Raw genomic sequence first — 27,286 nt, forward strand, 5'->3', positions numbered from 1 at the left:
AATGGAAGATGTTTGGGATGACCAGAACCCTTCCTAGAGCTGGCCGTCCGGCCAAACTGAGCTATCGGGGGAGAAGAGCCTTGGTGAGAGAGGTAAAGAAGAACCCAAAGATCACTGTGGCTGAGCTCCAGAGATGCAGTTGGGAGATGGGAGAAAGTTGTAGAAAGTCAACCATCACTGCAGCCCTCCACCAGTCGGGGCTTTATGGCAGAGTGGCCCGACGGAAGCCTCTCCTCAGTGCAAGACACATGAAAGCCCGCATGGAGTTTGCCAAGATGGTGAGAAATAAGATTCTCTGGTCTGATGAGACCAAGATAGAACTTTTTGGCCTTAATTCTAAGCGGTATGTGTGGAGAAAACCAGGCACTGCTCATCACCTGTCCAATACAGTCCCAACAGTGAAGCATGGTGGTGGCAGCATCATGCTGTGGGGGTGTTTTTCAGCTGCAGGGACAGGACGACTGGTTGCAATCGAGGGAAAGATGAATGCGGCCAAGTACAGGGATATCCTGGACAAAAACCTTCTCCAGAGTGCTCAGGACCTCAGACTGGGCCGAAGGTTTACCTTCCAACAAGACAATGACCCTAAGCACACAGCTAAAATAACGAAGGAGTGTCTTCACAACAACTCTGTGACTGTTCTTGAATGGCCCAGCCAGAGCCCTGACTTAAACCCAATTGAGCATCTCTGGACAGACCTAAAAATGGCTGTCCACCAACGTTTACCATCCAACCTGACAGAACTGGAGAGGATCTGCAAGGAGGAATGGCAAAGGATCCCCAAATCCAGGTGTGAAAAACTTGTTGCATCTTTCCCAAAAAGACTCATGGCTGTATTAGATCAAAAAGGTGCTTCTAATAATTACTGAGCAAAGGGTCTGAATACTTAGGACCATGTTATATTTCAGTTTTTCTTTTTTAATAAATCTGCAAAAATGTCAACAATTCTGTGTTTTTCTGTCAATATGGGGTGCTGTGTGTACATTAATGGGAAAAAAAAAAGAACTTTTATTGCAGCCATTTGCTAAAATCATTTAACAAAGAGTGAAAAATTTAAGGGGGTCTGAATACTTTCCAGAGAGAGAGTGAGAGTGAGAGTGAGAGTGAGAGTGAGTGTGAGTGTGAGTGTGAGTGTGATATAGATATATATATACATATACATATACATACACACACAGTCAGGTCCATAAATATTGGGACATCGACACAATTCTAATCTTTTTGGCTCTATACACCACCACAATGGATTTGAAATGAAACGAACAAGATGTGCTTTAACTGCAGACTTTTAGGTTTAATTTGAAGGTATTTACATCCAAATCAGGTGAACGGTGTAGGAATTACAACAGTTTGTATATGTGCCTCCCACTTTTTAAGGGACCAAAAGTAATGGGACAGATTAAAAATCATAAATCAAACTTTCACTTTTTAATACTTGGTTGCAAATCCTTTGAAGTCAATTACAGCCTGAATTCTGGAACGCATAGACATCACCAGACGCTGGGTTTCATCCCTGGTGATGCTCTGCCAGGCCTCTACTGCAATTGTCTTCAGTTCCTGCTTGTTCTTGGGGCATTTTCCCTTCAGTTTTGTCTTCAAGTGAAATGCATGGTCAATCGGATTCAGGTCAGGTGATTGACTTGGCCATTGCATACCATTCCACTTCTTTCCCTTAAACTCTTTGGTTGCTTTTGCAGTATGCTTCAGGTCATTGTTCATCTTCACTGTGAAGTGCCGTCCAATGAGTTCTGAAGCATTTGGCTGAATATGAGCAGATAATATTGCCTGAAACGCTTCCGAATTCATCCTGCTGCTTTTGTCAGCAGTCACATCATCAATAAATACAAGTGAACCAGTTCCATTGGCAGCCATACATGCCCATGCCATGACACTACCACCACCATGCTTCACTGATGAGGTGGTATGCTTTGGATCATGAGCAGTTCCTTTCCTTCTCCATACTTTTCTCTTCCCATCACTCTGGTACAAATTGATCTTGATCTCATCTGTCCATAGGATGTTGTTCCAGAACTGTGAAGGCTTTTTTAGATGTTGTTTGGCAAACTCTAATCTGACCTTCCTGTTTTTGAGGCTCACCAATGGTTTACATCTTGTGGTGAACCCTCTGTATTCACTCTGCTGAAGTCTTCTCTTGATTGTTAAATTTGACACACATACACCTACCTCCTGGAGAGTGTTCTTGATCTGGCCAACTGCTGTGAAGGGTGTTTTCTTCACCAGGGAAAGAATTCTTCGGTCATCCACCACTGTTGTTTTCCGTGGTCTTCCGGGTCTTTTGGTGTTGCGGAGCTCACCGGTGCATTCTTTCTTTTTAAGGATGTTCCAAACAGTTGATTTGGCCACACCTGAAGTATTTTTGTTTGTTTTGTTTATTCAGCTTAATGATGGCTTGCTTCACTGATAGTGACAGCTCTTTGGATCTCATATTGAGAGTTGACAGCAACAATTTCCAAATGCAAATAGCACACTTGAAATGAACTCTGAACCTTTTATCTGCTCCTTGTAAATGGGATAATGAGGGAATAACACACACCTGGCCATGGAACAGCTGAGCAGCCAATTGTCCCATTACTTTTGGTCTCTTAAAAAGTGGGAGGCACATATACAAACTATTGTAATTCCTACACCGTTCACCTGATTTGGATGTAAATACCCTCAAATTAAAGTTGAAAGTAAAAAAAAAGCACATCTTGTTCATTTCAAATCCATTGTGGTGGTGTATAGAGCCAAAAAGATTAGAACTGTGTCAATGTCCCAATATTTATGGACCTGACTGTATATGTGTGTATATGTGTGTGTCTTCTTTGAAACACGACAGTAATCTGATGTTAAACCTGCCTCCTTTAAGCCTCAATTTAGTCCTGGAGTACCTCTAGTCTTCCTCCAGAAAATCAGTTTATTAAACTCTGGACTAAACTAAGTCTAGGACTATTTAAATCCATGACAGAGAAAACGGATTTCTGTTAATCTGGTTTAAAGTGCCATTTTGGTCTATGACTATGCTTTCTCTGTCAGGGAAACCACCCCCCAACATTTAGAATAAACAGTTATGTTTTGTTTGTCTTAGAAGGTTGCTGAAAATGCCAAATAATAAAACTAAATCTGGCAAATATGATCAACAGTTTAGTCAGTTAGGCTGAGCAATGAAAGATTAATCTAAATGTTATTTACATTAAAACACAAAGTATTTGGAATATACACACCTTATAATTAAACTCCTTACTTTTCATATATGCATTGTTTTTAATTAATTAATGCATTTTGATAAAGGATTAATCTTGATTTAATAGTCTCTTCATTGTAAGGCTATTCAAGTTAGGTTAGGTTTACTAATTTGATAAACGTAGCTGTTCAAATCCCTCACCCTGAGTACTGGTAACAATGACGTTTATTTTAGTAAGCGCCATTAATAAACTAATCCACCTAATGCAATTACAAAAAGACCTTTTGTTTGGGGTTGTGATTGATTTGAAGGTGTAATCAGTTGAATGACCTGTTATGCACTTTTATAATCCTATCAATACATCTGTGTATGACTGCGGAATGTGATGGGAATGATAGAAGGAGATTATAAACAACATGTAAAAGGTGAATCACCTGCGCACACCTCAAATCACTCACAAACATGATTGCAAGTGACTGGCCTCCACTGATACTACTACTGTTTTGTCCTAAAATGACAAAAAATACCAACAGTCAGCTGGCAAAATGTCAGTATGTCAAGGTGACCTGATAGCCCTGGACATTGCTATTTCCACCATAACAGGTGTTCCTGACACTTTATTCTCAGTTGTTTACAGTAATGTCTACCCCCATATCTGACAGGCTAAACACACCCATTTCTCCACCAACCAAGGCTTATGAAGCAAGTGACGTGCATGTTTATAGCTGTCATTCTCTTGGCCTGGAGTACCCTCAGCTTTGTTGTGACAGATTGGTAGAAAAACTAAAGGAAAACACACACCCAATTTTAGGAACGAACGCCCAAGAGCTGTTACATTTAATGCCATGTTATCACTTCTCTCAAAAAAAAAGTCTAATACACAATATAATTCTGATCACAGTTAAAAGTTCAGTAACAGTTAGAGGGAGAGTTCACTCAAAAATAAAAATTCTGGCATAAGTTTCTCACCCTCATGTCGTTTCAAACCGGTAAGACTTACTTTCTTCTATGAAATACAAAAGAAGGTATTCTGAAGAATGTTTCAACCATTTTTAAGCATACAATGAAAGTCAATGGGGTCCAATGTGGTTTTTTACATGAGGTTTGGAACAACATGAGGGTGATTAAATGATGACAGAATCATATATACATTTTTAATTGAACTATCCCTTTAAAGTGATTGATGTGTATAAAAATGCAGATAGATTGCATATATATTCTTTTTCCACTTTTTGCACTGGTTGCTTCATTTACACCATTCATCTGTCCATACATCTACACCTTGGCACCTTGATTAAGACAGCCAAGGAGGGAGTAAAGCCATCTCTCCTCTTTATACAGGTCCTGATCCTCCAACAGTCTGAATGCACCATGGTCACACTCTTCTTTTCACCCTGAGAGCACTACTTATGCTAATACAGTTTAGCACTTAAAATAACCGCTCTTACATGTCCATGTGACACCCACAGTCACAAAAGCATCCAGTACATTGTCACCTGGCCAGACACCAGTGAACATGAGGAAGAAGAAAAGGAAGAAGTGGAGTCTTTTACAATCTTGTGTGTCTCTTTGCCTACTTGCGAAAGAACTTCAAGTAAACCACCGCCCCTAAGATGGCCAGCTCCATGATGATAATGACTGATAGGAGGAGTTTGTTCGTCACCAGTCTGAAATGACAGGAACGGAAACTTGATTGAGTATATTCTCAGAAAGAGATTTGGAAATAATTCTAGTGATGTAAAATGTGTTTCACAAGTGTGCAAGTCTCACCGTCTGGACATTGCGCGCAGGATTTTCCTGCTGCGGCTCAGGTTCTCTCCAGTGTGAACCAACTGATTAGGAGGTAACAGAAGAGAAATGGGGTAGTAAGAGAAGAGAAAGAGAGAAGAAGTGAATTCATTCTAGACATTTCACTTGTGCAGTTTGTTATCTGCTCGTTCAACAGTAACAATAATGTGGACTGGTCTAGATATCTCTTGCTCACTCGGTCTCTTGTGCGGTCCAGTTGTTCTCTCTGTTCTCCAAGCTCTTCAATGATGTCTGTGCCAATCTGGTCGGTCTCTGCCGCAATCTGTTGACTTCGCTCAATACTTTTTGACGCATTATTTAGAGACTCTGTCCCCTGGATGAGCAAAGCACGCTGGGACTGAAGATGAGTCTGCAAAAACAAACATAACAATTCGAGAATTAGTAACTCTTTAACTAAGACCTGCTGCATACTCATAATACCAATGTCCGTCTTTAGCCAAAATTACTGATCTGGTTGACTGACATCAAATACAGATAATACTACAACAGAGCACAACTTTTAGTTCATTTTTAACACACTGTATAATCCTTAATAACATAAGTCTATTATAGAATTTAAGTAATTGATTAAATTGTATAATACACTGTTTCATCAATTACTTAAATTGTATAATTGACTAATACTATATAATCATTTTATACAGCAAATAAGCGTTTTTTTTTTTTTTTTTTGGTTTAATTACTTGATTCACAATATTTAATGAGATGAGTCTTTGTATTTTTGTCTGATTTTCAAACACTTTTTTAGCTTAGACTTAAATGCTGTAATGTTGTAATTAATATCCATGCTTAGAACGACTGAAGCCAGAAAAAACTAAAGGGAAAAATATGTATGGAGCTGAAGACAGATGAAAAAATAAGCAGTAACTGTTCCTCACTATTGCTCATTTGACTGTCACTGAATCAAACAAGTGCCTCATAAATCCCTCATAAAGTCCACTCAAAAGAAAGTATATGCTATTCTATTCAGGTCTTTCTTATGACCTTCACTTCCTCAGTATCAGAGAGTTCAGAAACAGGACTCTTGGGACATACTGGATGACCTTGCTCAAGGCAACCTCCTGTGTGCGCAACAGAAACAAATCATTCCACTCCAGTGCAACAGGCATCTTTGTTTGTAAAGTGGTAGGGAGTTCACCAGCATCTCACAATGTTGATTTCTGTGTGTATGCAATGACAAACTGGGTGGACTTGTTTTTTGTTTTTTGTTTTTATTACATAAGTAGAATGACAATTATTTGGAAAGCATATTTAAGACTCCCTTCAATCAATCAAACAAATAAAACAACAAACCGAGCGAGTACCGTGTTTTGTTGAAGAGAACACTATACACCATATAACAGTTTACAAGCTTACGTATCACTTGTGGAATGCTGGCAAGGTGTGTCATTAAAAAACACGCAGGGAAGATAGAGATCTCTGGTGTACTTAAGGAATTTCCTGTAGGAATACCCATTTGTGGAGGTGGGTTGTAGCCAGTTCTAGCCTGATGAAAACTAGATCCAACTGGAGAGATGTAGAAATTCTCTATCATCATGGTATACATCATTGAGCAAGACTTGTGTGTAATCAAGGAAGAGCAGCTTGAATTTGAACACAACAGCCTCTCTAAGTACAAGGCAGTGTGTTTTCTTTCTTAATCCAAATCAAGCAGAGATGGTCAAATTTGTCAATCCTCAGTAACACCAAGGTCACCGTGATATAAACATGTTCTCTGCTGTCAAAAAGGAAGCCCTTTCATCAACTGATCTTAATCCTACCATGAACATTTTTTCCACAACAAACAAACAGACTTTCTAACCCTAACCTTTGCAAAATGCATGTGAATGTGTGTAATTCATGAGAGAATCTTTATCATTATGTGAACTACTTCTTTCTAATGAAGGACTGGTAAGACTTTACTTACACTTTGGTCATTCTGTGCAGTATATATCCCTTGTCTGCTGTCTCCAAGGTGACTTGAAAACCCTGGTGTTGTTGAGAGGCGTATGTCTCTCTGCAGTTTGGCCAAATCTCGCCGATACAGTCGAATCTTTGTTGACATGGGGGTTCGGAAGGATGACGGAGCACCAAACAGCTCCTGTTCCATGCCCTGAAGCTGGGAGAGACATCACACATTCAGTATTCTTTGATGAATAGAAAGAACAACATTTATTTGAAATAGAAATCCTTTGTAACATTATAAATGTCATTACTGTCACTTTCAATCAATGAATTTCTTTCTTGTGCTGAACACAAAAGAAGATATTTTGAAGAATGTCGGTAAGCAAACAACTGATGGGCCCCAATGACTTTCACAGTATGGAAAAAAAAATACTATGGAAGTCAATGGGGTCATATCAACTGTTTGGTTATCGACATTTTTAAAAAATATCTTCTTTTGTGTTCAGCACAAGAAAGAAATTCATACAGGTTTGGAACAACTTGAGGGTGAGTAAATAATGACAAAATTTTCCATTTTTGGTGAGCTATGGCTTTTTGCATGTTGTAACAAGGCAGACTGTCACTGGTTGTCTGAAGCACTACTGCCACCTGGTGTCTCAAACTGGTCCAAGAAAATGTATTTTTGCAATGCAAATCATCAAAGCTTTCTACCCTGTCCAAACACCCACACTTGCGGTCTTTGCACTTGACCACTTGTCTACTTACATGACGTATTTCCTGTATTTGGCTCAAGTGTTCAAGTAGGCGTAAAGACCGCAAGTGTGTTTAGAACTTTTGATTACCTGATGTTTACAATTTTTTTTTATTTTCAGTACTTTATATTTTAAAATAAACTTCTAAGTTTATTAAGTCAGTAGTCGCTATGTAACTAAAGTAGATGCAATTTTAAAATTGTGGTGCTTCTAATTAAGTGATAAAAAGCAGTTGCAAATGTTGTACAAAATACACATGCCCTACCCATATTTGCACCAATAAAATGTGCAACACTTTATGTTTTACTACCAAATTATATGTAATATCTAATTAATTTAACTCACAGTGGAATGTTTTCCTCAACATCTCACGATTTTGGGGCACATGAACTCCCGAACATAACGCATGATGGGATACGCTTAGCATCGAATACTGCTCTGAAGCGGCATTCAAGATAGTGTGGATTTAGTGTGCATTAAGGGCATTGCCCTTTGGCGTTTTTAAGACAGTCTTGCGCACTTACTTCCTGTCACGTGCACAAGCTCTCAAGTAGCCAAGATTGCAAGTGTGGGTATTTGTACAGGGCATTCGTGAGAATTATGAAACTCTTCAAACCCTTCACCCTCAAGTGGAATGACCTGCCAACCTCCACCCTATCTGCTGAGAGCATCATAAATTTGTTTACTAATATTTTTATAAATTTCTAAGAAACCTTGCATGGTTTGCATTAAAATACAAATATAATGTAAATGTCATCAGGGTTCCCACTCTTTGTACATTTTTATGCAACAGTACTGTGTCAATGCCAAAAAATTTCAATATCAGAATAACATTAACCTTTCCCATCGTTAACGATTGCTTGAAGGTAATGATAGCTGCCAAATCAAATGTCATATTTTATAGAGATTGCATTTCAAAAAAAAAAAAAAAAGGGAAAAAAAGCAATTTCTAGCCTATTATTTATATAATAATTATATAATTATTCATTTATTTATTTATTTATTCATGATTTAATGCCATATTAGCAACAAAGGCTATATTCATGGCAATATTAACAGTATTTAAAAATTCTCATTACAATATCATTTCAAATTTTATGTTATTTACAGTAATATAAAAAAATGCTTAAGGAACAATCAATATACAAAAACATGCATAAATAGCAATAACAACAACAGCAATAATAATAATAATAATAATAATAATAATAATATCATATAGAATTTTTCAATTTAATTTGTGATAAAAATAATTCTAGAATTCTTCCAGGAGAGACCTTTTTAAAAAATGTCCATTAATATATTTTCTGAATAAAAACACTGTCTAATGCCATTTAAAACTGGACATTCTATTAAAATATGTTTTACATTTAAAACATTCTTACACAAGTCACAAACCAGTTTCACTTCTCCTTTCAATAAATATGAATGAGTCTTGAATGACCAATTCGACATCTTGTATACACAACATGATCATGTCCATTTTCAAAATAATAACAGTGATTTATGACTGGATTCACCTCATATAATTTGTTATGTATACACTCATTCCATTCTATTTGCCAAACATAAATTATATAATAATTATAATATAAATTATATAAGAGGTTATAATTTACTATAGAAATTAACATGACTCTTTAATTTGACTTTTCTAGGACTAGTAATCACAATTTTAAGATTGTGTCCAAACTTTCATCTATAGTGTGAATTAAAGGGTTAGTTCACCCAAAAATGACATTTCTGTCATTAAGTACTCTGCGAAGAGAATACATTTTGTGCACAAAAACTAAACAAAAATAATTACTTTATTCTACAATTTCTTGTCTTCTATGTCAATCTCCTACGCTATTGACATAGTGATTGCATGAACTATTTTAACAATGTCTTTACTACCTTTCTGGACCTCAAAAGGAGCAAAGACATTGCTACCTATGTGTGGCTCAGAAAGCTCTTGGATTATATAAAAAATTATAAAATCTTAATTTGTGTTCTGAAGATGAACGAAGGTCTTGCGGGTTTGGGACCACGTGAGGGTGAGTACTTAATGACAGAACTTTAATTTTTGGGTGAACTAACCCTTTAAGACTGAGATTAAAATTAACATTGTAACATACCACTTCTTCAGCCTCCGAAACACGCTCATCAAAGTCCCTGACAATCCTCTTCCTTTCCTCTGGAAAACAAAAATGGGTTTAGTCAGGTTGAGTCCAGAAAGCCAGTTTATTTTTGTTATATATATATATATATACACCACAATAACACAAGGCATACAACTGACACCGGGGGATATTATCGGGGGTAGACTGACATCTTACTGTTTCCAGCTGTAGCCTCCTGTGATATAATAATGATAATAATAATAATAATTTTGAGTAAAATAACATTGAAAAGCAAAAACGTATGCTAAGAAAAATACCAAAGCCGTATTTCTGTCCTGCTCTCATTAATACACTTGCACCTGCACTCAACTGTCCGAATACTCTGTGGAGAACCACATCTGCTGTCATTATTCATTATTTCTAGATATCAAGAGTTTATTCACCTCCCTGGCACCTCTGCGCCCGTTCAGGTATCAACTTCACTTCTTCATACAGAGATTTATACATCTCATGCAGCTTTTCAAACTCCTCGGAAGACATATTGGGAGCGATTTTAACCAAGCCTTAAGCAAATAAACGTGACTTTTCGATATCAATAAGAATGTAATAAAACAACAGTGAGTTTGACGTTTGCTGTGATCTGAAAATAATGAAAAGAATCGGCTTTTCAGGCAATAACAAGATCCTCGGGACAGCAGCTGATGCTTCCGCGTCGGACCTCGTGATTATAGGTGGTTTTCATTTTGCCTGAAAACAAAAAGCGAGCGAAAGATCCAAGACATTGTTTTTAAAAATTCTAACACCTAAAAAGCAGATTTAATCACATTTACGTGTATCACTTATACTTTAAGATGCGTTATATTGCAAAATTCAACAAAAAATGTGCAACAGTTCAACAGGGCAAACATGTAGACAGCTAGTGTCATGAATACATTGTGGGATCTGTAGTTTACATTATCCAGAAAACCCAAATAAACTGGTTTTGAAAATTTAATTTGAAAAATACATATATCCGTAATTAACTTAAATAAACGACTTATTAAGATTGTACCATGGCTTTTTTACCCAAATTAAACAAGAATAATGTGTTCACATTTGTTTTTATGATTTTAGTTCCTGAAAAGGTTTTATTTCAAAGTTTCATTTTTAAGACATTTTATTGCCATGTTTTGTTTATTTTACAATACTACAAAAACGTCAACTCTCTCTTTCACACACACACACAAACACACACACACACACGAGAGAGAGAGAGAGAGAATAATAATTATATAATAATAAAAAATAAGCTGCTAGTAAATGTAAATAAAATAATTTTAAAATACAATATTTTTTTCAGCAAGACATTAATGAATATTGAAAATAAATTGTCCAGACAATGGAAACTACAATCCCATCATTCCCTGGGAGCACAGCTGTAGATGTGAGTGGGAGGCTGAACACATCCACACCGACAGAGACAGACGGAGGGCAGCTCACGGTTTCATGATGCTTATGCTCGGAGTGATCGCGGCTGGTTTAGGGGTGGTCGCGATGATTTTAAGGCTGCTGTCCCCTCAAATCAGGTAATTCTGCCATTTTTGGAGAGAAAGATTTGAAAATGCTATTCAGTCTTATTTATTCTGAAAGGACTTTGCAAGGAAACCTTCATTCTTTCTGTAAATCAAGAGCACAATGTGCGTCAGGGATGAGAGCATCAGAGACTAAGACAGAAACATCAGTCTATGGAGGTAAAGAAAGCATTGCAGCCACTGAAGCGTGCAGCCCAGTGCAGTGTCTTAAATAGTCTCAAGTGTTAATATAACCGAACTCGACCTTTTAATGTTGGAAATCACATTCTACATACGACACGATATTATTTATCGATTGTAAAATGAGCGCAGTAATCGGCACAATATTGCTGAAGGTTGGCGCTTGGTGGAAACGCCTCCTCTTGACATGATCTGCTCTAGAAACCAACCAATAGAATGACAGCATGGGCGGATCACCCCGCCCCTTCGCGTAACCGCGCTGCGTCATTGGCTGAAGTTTGACGGATCCCTTGACAGCTTTAAGTGTTGGATAAATGCATACTGTATAAAAAATCACACTGTATAATCATAGTTTAGGACTATGGAATGCTAAATCAAGAATATAAATGTATGAAATACAAATCAAGATTTTAGGATTTTTTTTTCTTATTGGTTATGTATTGATTACTATGATTATAGTGAACTTATTGTCATTGTTAAGAAACCAGTTTGAGATGACTTGAGCTTGAGCGTCACATCCTGCTGAAAGTAGCCATCAGAAGATGGGTACTGTGTGGTCATAAAGGGATGGAAATGGTCAGCATCAATACTCAGGTAGGCTGTGGTGTTTAAACGATGCTCAGTTGGTATTAAGGGACCCAAAGTGTTCCAAGAAAATATCTCCCACACCATTAAAGCACCACCAGCTGCCTGAACCGATGATACAAAGCAGGATGGATCTATGGTTTCATGCAGGGTTCCCACTCGTCCTGGAAAACCTTGAAAACCTGGAAAATTGATGACAAATTTTCCAGTCCTAGGAAACACATGGTAAATTAGAGAAAATGTAAAATGTCTTGGAAATCTTGTAGTTGTCCTGGAAATTTTTTTTTTAAAAAAGTTCTTGGGTTTTTCTTTAGTCGAGACCAAAGAGTTTATCAGAAAATCAATTTTAATTTCAAGCACACAATTCCAAACCAATCCATCTTAATAACTACTATTAATTTTGTATTTAGTCACAAAGTATTTATGAAGGCTTGTTTTCTTTTACAGATAAAATGAGCCAAAAAGAGATTTATCTCAGACTGAAAAGTCAAAAATGATCAAATTCCCAGGAGAAGGATGCAATACTAATGCAATACTAGAAATTGCTGTTAAGGCATGACCACTGGACAGCGAAATGCTCATTGGGTCAGCAGGGTCAGACAAAAACAGGTGGATAAGATACTGTAACTGCAAAATAACTAAGAATTAAGGTGAAGAATTAAGTATGAAAACATCAGAAACACAAATTAAGATATTTTAGTTGAAATCCGATGGCTCAGTGAGGCCTGCATAGGGAGCAATGACACTTCCTCTCTCAAGATCCATAAAGGTACTCAAAACATATTTAAATCAGTTCATGTGAGTACAGTGGTTCAATATTAATATTATAAAGCGACAAGAATATTTTTGGAGCGCCAAAAAAACAAAATAACGACTTATTTAGTGATGGCCGATTTCAAAACACTGTTTCCGGAAGCATCGGAGCACAAATGAATCAGTGTATCGAATCATGATTCAGATTGTGTGTCAAACTGCCAACGGCTAAAATCACGTGACTTTGGCGCTCTGAACAGCAGATTCGACACACTGATTCATCTGTGCTCCGATGCTTCCTGAAGCAGTGTTTTGAAATCGGCCATCACTAAATAAGTCTTTTTTTTTTTTTTTTTTTTTTTGGCACTCCAAAAATATTCTCGTCGCTCATTACTTCATTTCTTAGAATTGTGAGATATAAACTTGCAATTGCGAGAAAAAAAGTCGAAATTACCTTTTTTTAACGGAAACAATCTTCCATAGTCATAATGTATGACTAAGAGCTCATATTAAAAACTGATTTTATAGTTAAGTCATGGCAATAAACCTTTTAAAGATTTAGAGAGCAATATATTACTTTAGGGCGTAATCCCAGTATTTATTCCCATTGTTGTAAAATTGAAAATGTCCTGGAAAATGATCGCTGAAAAAGAGTGGGAACCCTGTTCATGTTGTTTATGCCAAATTCTGACCTTACTATCTAAATGTTGCAACAGAAATCAAGACACATCAGACCAGACAACGTTTTTCCAATCTACTATTGTCCAATTTTGGTGAGCCCGTGTGAATTGTAGCTTCAGTTTCCTGTTCTGAGCTGACAGGAGTGGCACCCGGTGTGGTCTTTTGCTGCTGCAGCCCATCTGCTTGAAGGTTTGACATGTTGTGAGTTCAAAGACACTCTTCTGCAGACCTCAGTTGTAACGAGTGGATATTTGAGTTGCTGTCTGGCCATTCTCCTCTGACATCAACAAGGAATTTTCGCCCACAGAACTACATATCACTAGATATTTTCTCTTTTTAGGACCATTCTCTGTTAACCCTAGAGATGGTTGAGCGTGAAAATCCCAGTAGATCAGCAGTTTCTGAAATGATCAGACCAGCCCGTTTGGCACCAACAACCATGCCACGTTCAAAGCCACTTAAATCGCCTTTCTTCCCCATTCTGATGCTTCGGTTACATGCCTAAATGCATTGAGTTTCTGCCATATGATTGGCTGATTTAGATATTTGAGAATTGTTGAGTGCATCTCAATCAGCTGCCTAGTTCAGTAGTCAGGGCACTGATCAGGGAGTCCATTTTAAGGGCTGTCTCAATCACAAAGTCCTTTCAGTGCACTGAAATGTTCCCTCCCTAAAAAGTCCCATAATGCACCGTGAAAACCAGGGAGCACCAATGCTCACTAATGTTCCATTGACGGAAGTGCTAAAGTGCAAAACATAAATCATGCGAGCCAGCAGTGACATTGTACAGTGAGGATGTTGTCATGTAACCAACAGTGTCCTAATGTTTAGTGAGCCAGGTCCTTACTGAATTTGTACATGTGATATACTGATTCACAAACTAGGGGGCTGATTGAGACCATGAGACCATGGAGAAACAGATTCCTGGTCAGTTACGCACTGTTGCCATGGACAACAGTCCATATTCAGATATTTGATATCCGAATGCCGTGATTAACCGTAAATAAATCTATTTATGTTAAATTGCAATGTCTGTGCAGGAAATATGCAGCAGGAGGAATGTGTCGATCCACAGCACGGTTAGATGGAAAAGTTGCCTTGATCACAGGAGCAAACTCAGGAATTGGGAAGGAAACCGCTTTGGATTTGGCCTTTCGAGGTCTGTCCAATTCCTCAACACCTTTACTAAATACCTTTTAACTTTGGAAATGTCTAATGAAATAATTGTATTAATTCAGTTTAAATAAGGCTTACTGAAGTAACAGTTCAGACCTGTTTGCCAACAGGTGCACGTGTGATTCTGGCATGTCGTGATGTGGAGAAAGGCGAAGAGGCGGCGACAGAGATCCGTACACGAGTGGGAGGAGCTAAAGTGGAGGTGAGGGAACTGGACCTGGCCGACACCTGCTCCATCCGAGCCTTCGCACAGAGATTCCTGCGAGGTACTGCCTTATGATGTCTGATGCAATTCAACCACCAAAAAAAAAGAAAAAAATATATATTTTTGCTTTTTATTAATGATTTTTGTCTCTTCATTTAGAGGTAGATCACCTGCACATCCTCGTTAATAATGCGGGTGTCATGATGTGTCCTTATATGAAGACGGCTGATGGCTTTGAGATGCAGATTGGTGTCAATCATCTGGGTGAGTGTAAATAATACTTGTATTTATATTAAAGGGGTCATGACATGAGAAATCAAATTTGCCTTGAATTTTTGACATATAAAAGGACTTTACATTACATCCTGCAAGTTTCATAGCTTAAAATATCCTCATTATAAACAAAGCATGTATTTAATTAAGCTCCAAAAATAGCTTGTTTGGATATTGGGGGATCTGTGACGTCACACGGGCAAAAACATTTGCATATGACTGCCTCTAGAGCAAGACATCGGCGAATAGTTCTACATCATTGCACCGTAGGCTCCGCCCACTGGTGTTCAGTCACTTAATGGCTGATATTTGCCATTCACTGGATGTGAGTGTTGCATCAGAAGCAAACAGAATGGCTCGAGTCTGCCAACAAGATGACAAATGAAGAGTGAAAGAATATTTGCTTTGACACGTCCATTTTAAACAGCTCATTTGCATTTCTGTACAGACTTAAAGGTGCCCTAGAATTAAAAATTGAATTTACCTCTGCATAGTTGAATAACAAGAGTTCAGTACATGGAAAAGACATACAGTGAGTCTCAAACTCCATTGTTTCCTCCTTCTTATATAAATCTCATTTGTTTAAAAGACCTCCGAAGAACAGGCGAATCTCAACATAACACCGACTGTTACGTAACAGTTGGGGTGTACGCCCCCGATATTTGCATATGCCAGCCCATGTTCCCAACATTATGAAAGGCATTAGACAAGGGCAGCCAGTATTAATGTCTGGATCTGCACAGCTGAATCAACAGACTAGGTAAGCAAGCAAGAATAATAGCGAAAAATGGCAGATGGAGCAATAATAACTGACATGATCCATGATTACATGATATTTTTAGTGATATTTGTAAATTGTCTTTCTAAATGTTTCGTTAGCATGTTGCTAATGTAGGCTACTGTTGGTTAAAGTTACCATCGTTTCTTACTGTATTCACAGAGACAAGAGCCATCGCTATTTTCATTATTAAACACTTGCAGTCTGTATAATTCATAAACACAACTTCATTCTTTATAAATCTCTCCAACAGTGTGTAATGTTAGCTTTAGCCACGAAGCACAGCCTCAAACTCATTCAGAATCAAATGTAAACATCCAAATAAATACTATACTCACATGACCCGAAGCATGCATGCAGCATATATGATGAACATCTTGTAAAGATCCATTTGAGGGTTATATTAGCTCTGTGAACTTTGTAAATGCACTGTTTTATAAAGTCGCGAGCTCGATGGGCAGGGAGCATGAGATTTAAAGGGCCAGCAGCCCTGAATCGGTGCATAGTTAATGATGCCCCAAAATAGGCAGTTAAAAAAATTAATTTTAAAAAATCTATGGGGTATTTTGAGATGAAACTTCACAGACACATTCAGGGGACACCTTAGACTTATATTACATCTTGTAAAAAAATGTTCGATGACACCTTTAAGAAGGAACCCAATGTCAGAAACAAGTGGATTTATTTATTCCCATGAAACCTGTGTCAGGGGAATAAATGTTTGTTCGGAGCATTTTGTTTTGTAAACGAGGCACAGTATAATGGAGAGTTCACAAAGAAACTTTTGTTAAAGGATGAAGCAGTCAGTTAAAGGACAGCAGCATCACAAACCGCAAGTAAATTATTTAATTTCTTTATCTGTATATTAAGGTTTTATATGGATAATGTTTTCAAGACACTCATGTGCAATAGCGAGTGGGCATTGATACTGTTTCCTATGAAATGGCGTTAGCCAATCATAACAGTGGACATTTATTGACAAGCTTTAAAGGAGCTGCTCTTCAAAAATGGATCATTTCAGAAAGAGGGTCAGAATGTGTGTTGAAAATAATCATTTTACACATATATATTTGTCTTTTTGTGCAAAAAAAAAAAAATTAGTGAACCTCAAGGAACATATTAAAGTGTTGTTATTGTTAACTAAAATCATCAATATTTTTTTATTGTTAACTGAAATAAGGCTGAAATAAAATATAAATATTAGCTGAAAAACTTACTGAACTAACTGATCTAACTAAAATAAATTAAGTTGAAGTACTAAAATTACTAAAACTGAAATAAAAATAAAGCTAAATAGAAAAAAAACTTTAAATGAAAATAGAAAATTTATTAAATCTAATCATCTAATTACAACTATAGTAAATAATAATAAAATAACCCTGATGTTTTAACTCACGTGTGCACCTCTTTTCATTTAGGTCACTTCCTGCTGACATATCTCCTCATTGGTCTGCTGAAGCGTAGCGCCCCATCACGAATCGTGGTCGTTTCTTCCCTGGCACATAATTTTGGTTGGATTCGATTCCACGACCTGCACAGTCAGGGTAGCTACAACAGCGGCCTTGCCTACTGCCAGAGCAAGTTGGCTAACGTGCTTTTCACACGCGAGCTAGCGCGCAGGCTCCACGGTGAGTACTGCTGTGTTTCAAACATGGATCTAAAATGAAAAAATAAATGGTACATTCTGAATACTGCTTTGCAGCAAAAGTCAGTTTGACTTGTATTTCATCAGGGTCAAATGTGACTGTGAATTCTCTGCACCCGGGGACGGTGAGGTCAGAGCTGGTGCGTCATTCTACAGCAATGTCGCTGCTGTTTGCGGTCTTCTCCATGTTCCTGAAGACCCCGAAGGAAGGAGCTCAAACTTCTGTCTATTGCGCCGTCGCTGAGGAGCTCCAGTCAATCTCAGGCAAACATTTCAGGTACAGCACACTTCAGAACAGTTGCTTGATGCTGAAGATTAATTTTTCAAGATATCCTGACCATTGTTACTTGTATAAAAAGTGGATGGGGCAGGTGCGGTCAAACACCATAAAAGAATCATTAAAGGTATAGTTCACCCCCCAAAATGAAATTTTATCATTTCCTTACTCTCGTGTCATTTCAAACCTGTAAGTCTTTCTTCTATGGAACACAAAAGAAGATATTTTGAAGATTTTTTTTAAACCAAACAGTTTTGGTTACCAATGACTTTCATTGTATGGACTGAGACATTCTCAAAATATATTCTTTTGTTTTCCATATAATAAGCCATACAGGTTTGGAATGACATGATGGTGAGTAAATGATGACAGAATTTTCATTTTGGGGTGAACTGAGCTTTTAAACAAAGACTATAGATATAGAAAGATGGTTCATTCCTATTACTTGTGAATGGGAGAAACTGCAACGCGCAATATGGTGGAATACGTCCCGTTTTCTGAGTAAAAGAGCCAATCACTGATTGGTAAAGTTACTGCGTCACTGCAGCTGCTGTTATGGTGCGTTCAAGTCATGTCGGAAAGATCGTATTTACGACATTAACACACCACCACAATGTCGTAAATACCAGTGGGAAGCTCGTAATTTTCTTTAAGCTCCGATCTGTACGAGTTGGGGGCGTGTCAGTGAGAAAGTGAAATACCACAATACTTACAGGTATTTTTCTATTTACAACTGATTACCAGTAAAAAAAAAATACGATAGCATCACAATATAAAAATGTAATATGTAACAATAAAGTTTACAATGGCTTCATAAATTATTTAAAAAACATAAAAAAAAACAACATACAACTAATGCACATTCTTTACTCTACATTTTTTAGAAGCAGAAGTGTTTTTATTTTGTGTAATTAATTTAGAGAAGGCACACCGACATTATACTCCGACGAAAGTGACTTGAACCATAGAGACTTGAACGCACCTACCTTCGACTTCCCACCTCCAAAATACGAACTTCCCAGGAGGACTTGAACGCACCATTAGAAGCTCCGGTTCCCATAGAAACCTGAGACTCGCTCTTAGGAATGCACATGCGCATTGGCTGGTCTAGCCTGAAAAATACGCTTTTTTTAACGCTATTTGAGCATAAGAAACAACATTATTCAAAAGTACATAGTAGTTTGCTTCTGATTTTAAATGTTATTTAATTGTGAGTTCGGCAAGCAGTTTTTGAGATTTCAGGATTCCCCCATTCAAATATATAGGACTTGTGCTGCGTTCCAATTCGCCTACTTATACTACGCCCTAAAAGTATGTACTCTTTCTGTGAACAAAAAGTACTTACTTTTGAGTGTGTAGCAAAAGAGTAGACAAGCTTTGGGACATACTAACACGTCATACAATCGCGTCAATTCTCTCTGTCGCATCCTGTCACCGTAAACTGGCCTGTCAATCATCTTACATCCTCCACATTTCATTTAGTTAATTTCCTACCGTATCGGAGAGAAACACAGCACGTTGATCTGCAGTCGCGGGTCTTTCATGTGGAGAACTGTCCTCATATTTATGCATAATGATACATTTAAAAGTTAATGGCCATTCGGATCTTTATAAAAGTCCACATTGGTATTTGCAGATGAAAAATAACACGGGTAACATTAAATATATATTTTCTATCAGGTTAAAATGATTATTAGTCACTCAAATCTCTCAGCGTCGATCGCGCGTATCCGCCATGTTTTGTAGTTTTTTAACACTTTTTACTCGTGTTTGTAGTTCTGAACTGAATCCTCGTCCAATGCGCAATGGGTTGTGGGCAATATTAGCCTTTATAGTGTGCACGGATCCACACTTCGAAAATCTACCGGAAATAGTAGACCATCCGGGGACTTTTGGCATACTCTTTTCAACATACTATGCTTTGGGACACACTTATTTTAATCTCACATACTATTTAGGATGGATAGTATGGACATTGGAACGCAGGGTTGGTCTTGGATGCACCAAATAGCTGCCCGGAGGCATTTCAAATATGGCCGCTGAGTGAACAGACTTTCATTGAAAGGGACTTTGCTTTAAAGCAGTCCATGCAATGTGTTCACTATATGCCAACACTTCTGAAGTCATATAATAGCTTTTTATGTTAAAATAGACTAAAATTGAAATCATTATTTATTAAAAAGTTGCCCTCTACTGTAGCTCTTACATCATACATAGTTTGTTTGGTTCTGGTATTATTAAACATCTCTCTCGCGCTTTGTCTCTCCCACACAGTGATTGTGCCCCTGCTTTTGTGGCCCCTCAGGGACGGAGTGAGGAGACGGCACGGAAACTGTGGGATGTAAGCTGTGAATTGTTAGGCATCGAGTGGGACTGAAACATTCATTTGACACACTTAATATCTCTTCTCTTTTTTTCTTAAACGTTTTCAGTGATCATTCTTATGTATTTCTTGGTTTAATTTGAAACACTTAATCACTCAAATCTATGCTTTTAAATAGCACAATCCACTTTGTTCTGCCTTTTTGACAATTTTCTCCTATCATGCCCTTGTGACAAGCAAGTGAGTTTTTTTTTACTCTAGAACAATTTTGATTTGAATTTTGATTTCATTGTTCATTATTCTGTTTTTTATTATGTATTTTGAATGCTGCTTTAACTCCCATCTCAGTATTCTCACATGAAGCTGCATATTGAAGTCTTTTATACAGATGTGCTTTTAACTACTGTGATACATTCATGACCAGAGATAAATATTTAAATATATACAGTGAAAATTTTTGAATTTTTCTTTATTTGCTAAAAGATACAAATACACAAGGAAATGTTGCAAATAATATTAAAGAGAATTTATACTATGATCAGGAGGTTCATTATTAAAACAAGGATTTAAAAAATTAAAACTAAATCTAAAAAACTGAGATTCATTCAGTTAGACTAGTCAGAATTTTTTTAGCAAAATATATTTAGCTATACAAAAAAAGCTATTTAATAACTCATTTTAATTAATATCTAATTTCTTTGTCACTCTAATTGGATTTAGACATAAGTACATCCGTCTCTTTGGCAACGTCTCTGTAACAGTTTTATTAATTTTAATACGCGCATAGGTTGTGTAAACAGAATTTGTTCAGTTTGTTCCTCGGAAGAAAAAAAAACAGACACAGTCCCTTAAAGGGATAGTTCAGCAAAAAAATTTAATCTGTCATGATTCACTCACCTTTGTCATTCCAAACCTGTATGACTTTTTCTTTTGTGGAACATAAAAGATTATATTTTTTAATGTCTCAGTGTTTTACCTGTCCAATTGAAGTCAATTAGCTCAGGTGTTGTTTGGTTGCTAGTGTTCTTCAAAATATCTTCTTTAATGTTTTGCAGAATAAAGAAAGTCATACAGGTTTGGAATGGCATGAAGTAAATGATGACAGGATTTTCATTTTTGGGTAAACTTGGGTAACACATCACTAAAAAGAGGGAACCCTCCTCCCTTTTTACTTTACACAAACATTTATACACATTATACACAGATTCCACATTATAAAACAAATTACAGGAGGGTCAGAGATAGTTTAATATGATTAACATATATACACACACATTCATAAAGAGTGCACATAATTTCAGGTTGTGAATTGTAGGGTAATTTGCGTTATAGACAAACACATAAGCAATGTTTCACTGATACAGTATATTGCAAATTGCCATGTTATACCCAGAATCCCTTACTTTCCTGTTGTAACTTTTAGTTTAGAGTTTTGCAATATCTAAGATACTGCTTATGTTAGTTCTCAGAGCGCACTTATCATAATGCCTGTAAATCATACCTTCCCTTTTAATAACACCGTTTTTGTCAACCACATCTGAGTGCAATCTCTCAGTGAGGACCAAAATAAACAGCCTTGTTTTTTTAGAAGAGACACAATCTGAAGAGACACTAAATTTATAGTGACACCATTGTAAACTTGCCAAGAACTCAAATAAGAATTAATTTCATGGCAGATGCAGAGTAATTTCACTACTATATGACCTTATTCCATCAGGATGAGATTTAGACACAGTGATTAGTCTTTTTTACATAGATGAGAAGAAAAATCCCTTTTCCTGAGGTAGGAGAATAAGCCCAGTCAAATACTGAAGATGTATGCAGATGTGAACGTTGTTCTATCTGTAAAATGTTGTCTCAGGCCCTGTGAAAGGTAACCTGGCACAGTTTTCGGTAGATTGGTAGGCCTTGTTCCCCTTTCATCACACCCTCCACGGATGAGGTTTTTGTTCTAGGATGGGAGTTGGGCTGCTCCCAAACTGAGCTTGAATGTGAATGGACATCATGTTACAAAAGTGGCACGATGGTGATTCATTTCATGGCATATTATTATTTCACTCTAACCAATCAAAGCAGAGCAGAATAACTCAGTGACCAATTGGAATCAAGAGTTCACAATGGGGATTGGTCGTGGTTATCAGTTATTGCCGAGTCGTTGCTTTGATGATTGTTCCTGATGCTCCGAGAGCCATTGGCGGCAGATGTTGTGCATGACAGAGTCACCTGAGCTTTCAGCGGCCCGCATCACATCCTGTACTAATGGAGCCGCCTTTACAAGCTCAAGCTTCACAGCCTGGAGATACGCTGCCCGCAGCTTACTGCACTGGAGATATGCCTTTATCTACAGAGAGAGATAGAGAAAAGAATGTGAATGATGGGAAGAAAGAAAGTGTGAGAGAAAAAGAAATACATACTGAGAAAAAGAGAAACCTAACCTTGTTTTCTGCACTCTTACACTCCAGAATCAGGGTCTCTAGTTCTTTAGCCTGAGGAAAAAAAATATATACTTAATTATTATATAAATGTAAATTATATACTTTCATATTTAATTATTTATTTATATAAAATTATATATTTCTTATAGTAACACAAACTGAAAAAAAAAAAAAGAGATCATTAGGTTGGGGACTCACATCTGCAGGACTCTTATCAGCCACAGAGACACAGCTGAGCACAATGGCGTCACAGTCGTGTTTAGAGGCCGTTCCAGACTCCCCTACACACTTCAGCAGCTGCCGCACAGGCGAGTACTGGCGCTGCCGGACCAGGCGCTGTCCAACCCGTATGTACACTGCCAGTGCCTCCAGCTGGAAGTCCTGCACCACGTGAAAGAAAACGAGAATCAGAGTCATATGTGAATGAGACAAAGACTCAAACTGTAACAGCCGTGTCATAAATGCTTACCTGTATTACTCGATATGCAATGCCAAAACCTTCCTCAATGTTCTTTCCTCCCAGCATCACCTGTTCAAAATGCAGCCAAATTTGTTAATACTGTAGTTTGTTGAAATCAGATTTCATCTATAGTGTCTGTTAGATTTATGCCACATTGCACTGTCAACCAGTTTTGACACTTGTATGTACATCACTTCAAAAGTGTGGTGTCAATAAGTTATTATTTATTTTTTTTTTGAAGGAAAATAATACTTTTATTCAGAAATTATGCATAAATATTAATATTATCATAAATATGAGCAAAGGTGACAGTAAAAACCTTTACAAATGTTAAAAAAGATTTCTATTTAAATGATATTCTTATGAACTTTCTATTCAGCAAAGAATCCTGCAAAAAAAAATGTATCATGTTTCCACAGTGGTTCTGACATAGATGAGAAGAAATAGTTTTTTGCACACAAAAAGTAATCTCACTGCTTCATAACATTAAGGTTGAGCCACTGCAGTCATGTTGACTATTTTAACAATGTCTTAAATACTTCTCTGGACATTGAATGTGGTCATTTCATTGCTTTCTCTGGGATATTTTTTCCCCATCAGGCCTCACTGAGCCATCAGATTTTATCAAAAATATCTTAATATGTGTTCCAAAGATGAACGAAGGTCTTACAGGTTTGGAACGACATGAGGGTGAGTAATTAATGACAGAAATTTCATTTTTGGGTGAACTAATATCCAAATGATTTTTGGCATAAAAGAAAAATTTATAATTTTGACTCATACAATGTATTGTTGGCTATTGCTACAAATATATCTGTGTGACTTATGGCTGGTTTTCTGGTCCAGGGTTACATATAGTCTGTGCCAAATATCTACACAACACTACCATTTAAAAGTTTGGGTTCGGGAAGATTTTTTTATTTATTTATATTTTTGAAGGAAGTCTCTTATATTTTAAAATATAATTTATTCCTGTTGTAGCAAAGCTGAATTTTCAGCAGACATTACTCCAGTCTTCAGTGTCACATGATCCTTCAGGAATCATTCTGATATGATTTGGTGCTCAAGACACATTTCTTATTAATATCAATGTTGAAAACAGTTGTGCTGCTTAAAGGGTTAGTTAAAGATCATGTTCCATGAAGATATTTTGTAAATTTCCTACTGTAAATACACTAAAGAGTGGATATGCGTTACTAAGGACTTCATTTGGACAACTTTAAAAGGTGATTTTCTCAATATTTTGATTTTTTTTTGCACCCTCAGATTCCAGATTTTCAAATGGTTACCTTGGGCAAATATTGTCCTATCCTAAAAACATTAATCAATGGAAAGCTTATTTATTCAGCTTTCAGATGATGTATAAATCTCAATTTAAAAAAAATTGACCCTTATGACTGGTTTTGTGGTCCAAGGTCACATATCTTGTTGCATACATGTAAACAGCAAAAACATCAGAATTTTTGGCATCTGATGACAGCCACAAATGCGGTTTTAAATCTGATACATTATATCTCAGCATACTGAAAAATAATCATATCAGACAGTGTAAACTTTAACCATGATGTGCAGTTAAAATGTTAGGAAAGAGGATAATTTTCCAGTTAATGCATATAACACTGCTTCTTTTTCAGTATTTTGTAAAATTAATGCTGTTAACCACACATGCATACATCATCTCTTTTCCTACAAAATGCATTAAGCACACACTCTCAGTCTTGCATGATTCAAAACAAGCAATCAGCTCAAACTGAAATGTGAAATCCATTCATGGAAATACTTACAGTTAAACACTTATAAAAACAGAATATACACACAAGACAGACCAGAAAAGAACAAAAATGTATTGATTTACATTAATCATAAATTTTGATTTTATTGAAATATGTGAAAGATCACTTATTTTCATTTGAATAGATCTGCACCATTTCCTCTCGCCCCTTGGCAAGATTCTATCTTATAAATGAAGATGCCAAGAACTGTCTTAAATGTACCCTACAAAATTAAGGTGTGGTCTTTTTCCACAGAACATTAAAAGGTGCTAAAGAGGATTTTTTCGTCAACTGAGAATCCAAAGACTGTTTTTGAAATGAGCGCATGCGTAAGAACAACCCCCCTCCTTCACAGCTCATTTCGAGGGAACGCCTCCCAAAACTTGTGCACGAGTATTTGAACACGAGTGTTTACCACCGGCATTCGCTGTGTCGTGTTAGTGGATCATTATGTCGGACTCACCGCAGGTAACTCATAATCTGTAGTTGTTATTCCTGACAAAAACATTGCATGCGGCGCCTCTGGAGTGTGGAAAGTTACTGGAGCGTGCAGCCGCGCTCGTCTCTCACAAGGAACGTCATGGCAGTGATTGACAAGCCAGAGGGCCAATCGCGTAAACGATTGGCTGATGTTTTTAAGGCCCTACCTCGTGCACAGATGATGTATATTAATATTATTCCTTTCAGTGCACCTAATAAATAGTCTTTTATCAGTTAGTAAAGACAGTTTCAAGTAATATTGCAAAAATGTATAAAACAAAACATCCTCTTTAGCAGCTTTAACTGTTGTTCTGAGAATTTTCACAGGTGAAATCCAGTCATTTCAATAGGACTCAATAGGAATGATTGAGAAGTTGCGTAAGTGAAAGATTTTCCCACACAGATTGCACAATGGGTTCCAGTTGGTCACACAGATTTGGCAAGTTGACAAGCAGAAAGACTTCTGTATGAGCAGGATTCATACATCGCTACACTATTGATAATAGACAATGGACCTTTCTTGCTTTTGAAATTTTGCTGAAATTTCATTCATGTAATTGCACCTTAGCAGTAAAAAGGACTAAACTGTGTGTACAGAAGAGCATGTTTTCCTAGCTCACCTTGCAGGCCACGTCCACCTTCATGGGGCTGTTTCCAAACAGAGTGGGTGGGCCACTGTTCCCTGTGGGGGCGGGGCCAACAGCCATCTTGGATGGTGAGCTTTCACAGCGGTGTAAGAAGCGTGTCACTTCCAACTGCAGCTCGATTGTGTGGACGTGTCTGCAACATTCAGTACATGTTCTGTTACCACTTCAAAACAGCCCAAAGCCAAAATAATGAGGAACTTCAGTATTTCAGTATCTTGACTATATAATATTTTAATAACGCGTGTTATTATACATAATGAAAATGTGGATAGTGTATAATACTTATGTATAGTATATGTTTATTTCCCCCCTTTTAATACCTTGAGACATCAGTGGAGCTCATTTTCTTCCTGAAAGAGGAGCTGTGTGATTTCCTGCGGCTCTGCTGCTCCTGTAGGTAAGTTCTCAGGTGCTCTTTGGCTCGGATCAGCCAGCGCTGCTGTTCTCCCAGCTGCAGGTAGGACCGAGCACCATGAGAAAAGAAGCGAATGCATGTCATAGCAGCGCGAACGTGATCCTACAAAGAGAGAAGAGGAGACATTTGCTGATGCAGACCTTACAGAGAGAGAGAGAGAGAGAGAGAGAGAGAGAGGGAGAAAGTGTGTGGATGTGGTCCTGGTATTCCCTACGTTATAGGGACCAAATGTCCCCACAGTTGTAGTAATACCAGTAAATTATGAGTGTCATTTTTTTATCCCCATGAGGAAACAAGCTTTTAAAACATAAATAATGATCTTTTTTTTGAAAATCGAAAATTGCAGAAAGTTTTCTGTGATGGGTAGGTTTAGGGGTAAGGTTAGTGTAGGGGGATAGAATATACAATTTGTACAGTATAAAAACCATTACGTCTATGGAGAGTCCCCAAAAACATGTATGTGTGTGTGTTAAGTACCATCATGAACTGTTGGAGTTGGTACAGAGAGTGGTAGTGTCCCCTGCGCTGCAGTAACTGACAAGCTGAAAGAAGGTAACAGCCCCAGCTCTCCAGTGTGGGGTCCAGAGTTTCTAACAGACCCTGCAAAGTCCCCAACCGCCCACGTTCAAGACAGGGCTGAAAAATGCCCTCCAGAAACACATCCTCTGAACACTTCTAGAAACATACAGACAGAGAAAGGGAGAGAAGCTTTATAAACATAAACGTATATGTTTATCATATACAGGTAAATCAAACCTCTAAATAAAATCAGATTACATATACACTACCGTTCAAAAGATTAGGGTGGGTAATGTTTTTGAAAGAAGTCTCTTACACTCACCAAGTCTGCATTTAATTGATCAAAAATAGAGTAAAAACAGTAATATTCTGAAATATTA

The 27,286-nt window shown here is 37.3% G+C and overlaps 3 protein-coding genes across 7 annotated transcripts in view; 1 reads left to right on the forward strand and 2 right to left on the reverse strand.

Moving 5' to 3' along the window:
* Nucleotides 1-3,995: 3,995 nt before the first annotated feature.
* On the reverse strand, nt 3,996-10,499 carry vti1b (vesicle transport through interaction with t-SNAREs 1B). Its single transcript, XM_067386533.1, has 6 exons — nt 10,175-10,499; nt 9,747-9,805; nt 6,900-7,091; nt 5,169-5,342; nt 4,955-5,016; nt 3,996-4,851 (listed from the first exon to the last, which is right to left on the reverse strand). The coding sequence occupies exons 1-6, from the start codon at nt 10,269-10,271 to the stop codon at nt 4,758-4,760; spliced, it is 678 nt and encodes a 225-aa protein (XP_067242634.1). The 5' UTR covers nt 10,272-10,499; the 3' UTR covers nt 3,996-4,757.
* A 692-nt stretch (nt 10,500-11,191) lies between these two features.
* Nucleotides 11,192-20,621, forward strand: rdh12 (retinol dehydrogenase 12). Its single transcript, XM_067386532.1, has 7 exons — nt 11,192-11,296; nt 14,542-14,660; nt 14,788-14,943; nt 15,042-15,146; nt 17,352-17,561; nt 17,666-17,855; nt 20,130-20,621. Exons 1-7 carry the CDS (start codon nt 11,217-11,219, stop codon nt 20,230-20,232), a joined length of 963 nt encoding a protein of 320 aa, XP_067242633.1. The 5' UTR covers nt 11,192-11,216; the 3' UTR covers nt 20,233-20,621.
* Nucleotides 20,622-20,726: 105 nt separating this feature from the next.
* zfyve26 (zinc finger, FYVE domain containing 26) overlaps nt 20,727-27,286 on the reverse strand; it is a 28,229-nt gene continuing 21,669 nt past the window's right edge. For all 5 annotated transcript variants that reach the window (XM_067386531.1, XM_067386527.1, XM_067386530.1 and 2 more), the window contains exons 35-41: nt 26,865-27,062; nt 26,293-26,489; nt 25,946-26,105; nt 23,083-23,142; nt 22,812-22,994; nt 22,614-22,664; nt 20,727-22,519 (exon numbers count right to left, since the gene is read on the reverse strand). In XM_067386531.1, the coding sequence (XP_067242632.1) occupies nt 22,316-22,519; nt 22,614-22,664; nt 22,812-22,994; nt 23,083-23,142; nt 25,946-26,105; nt 26,293-26,489; nt 26,865-27,062 (1,053 nt within the window). In that variant the 3' untranslated portion in view covers nt 20,727-22,315. The remainder of the gene's footprint in view (nt 22,520-22,613; nt 22,665-22,811; nt 22,995-23,082; nt 23,143-25,945; nt 26,106-26,292; nt 26,490-26,864; nt 27,063-27,286) is intronic.

Source organism: Chanodichthys erythropterus, chromosome 5, assembly GCF_024489055.1.
Source record: "Chanodichthys erythropterus isolate Z2021 chromosome 5, ASM2448905v1, whole genome shotgun sequence".
Classification (NCBI taxonomy): Eukaryota; Metazoa; Chordata; class Actinopteri; order Cypriniformes; family Xenocyprididae; genus Chanodichthys; species Chanodichthys erythropterus.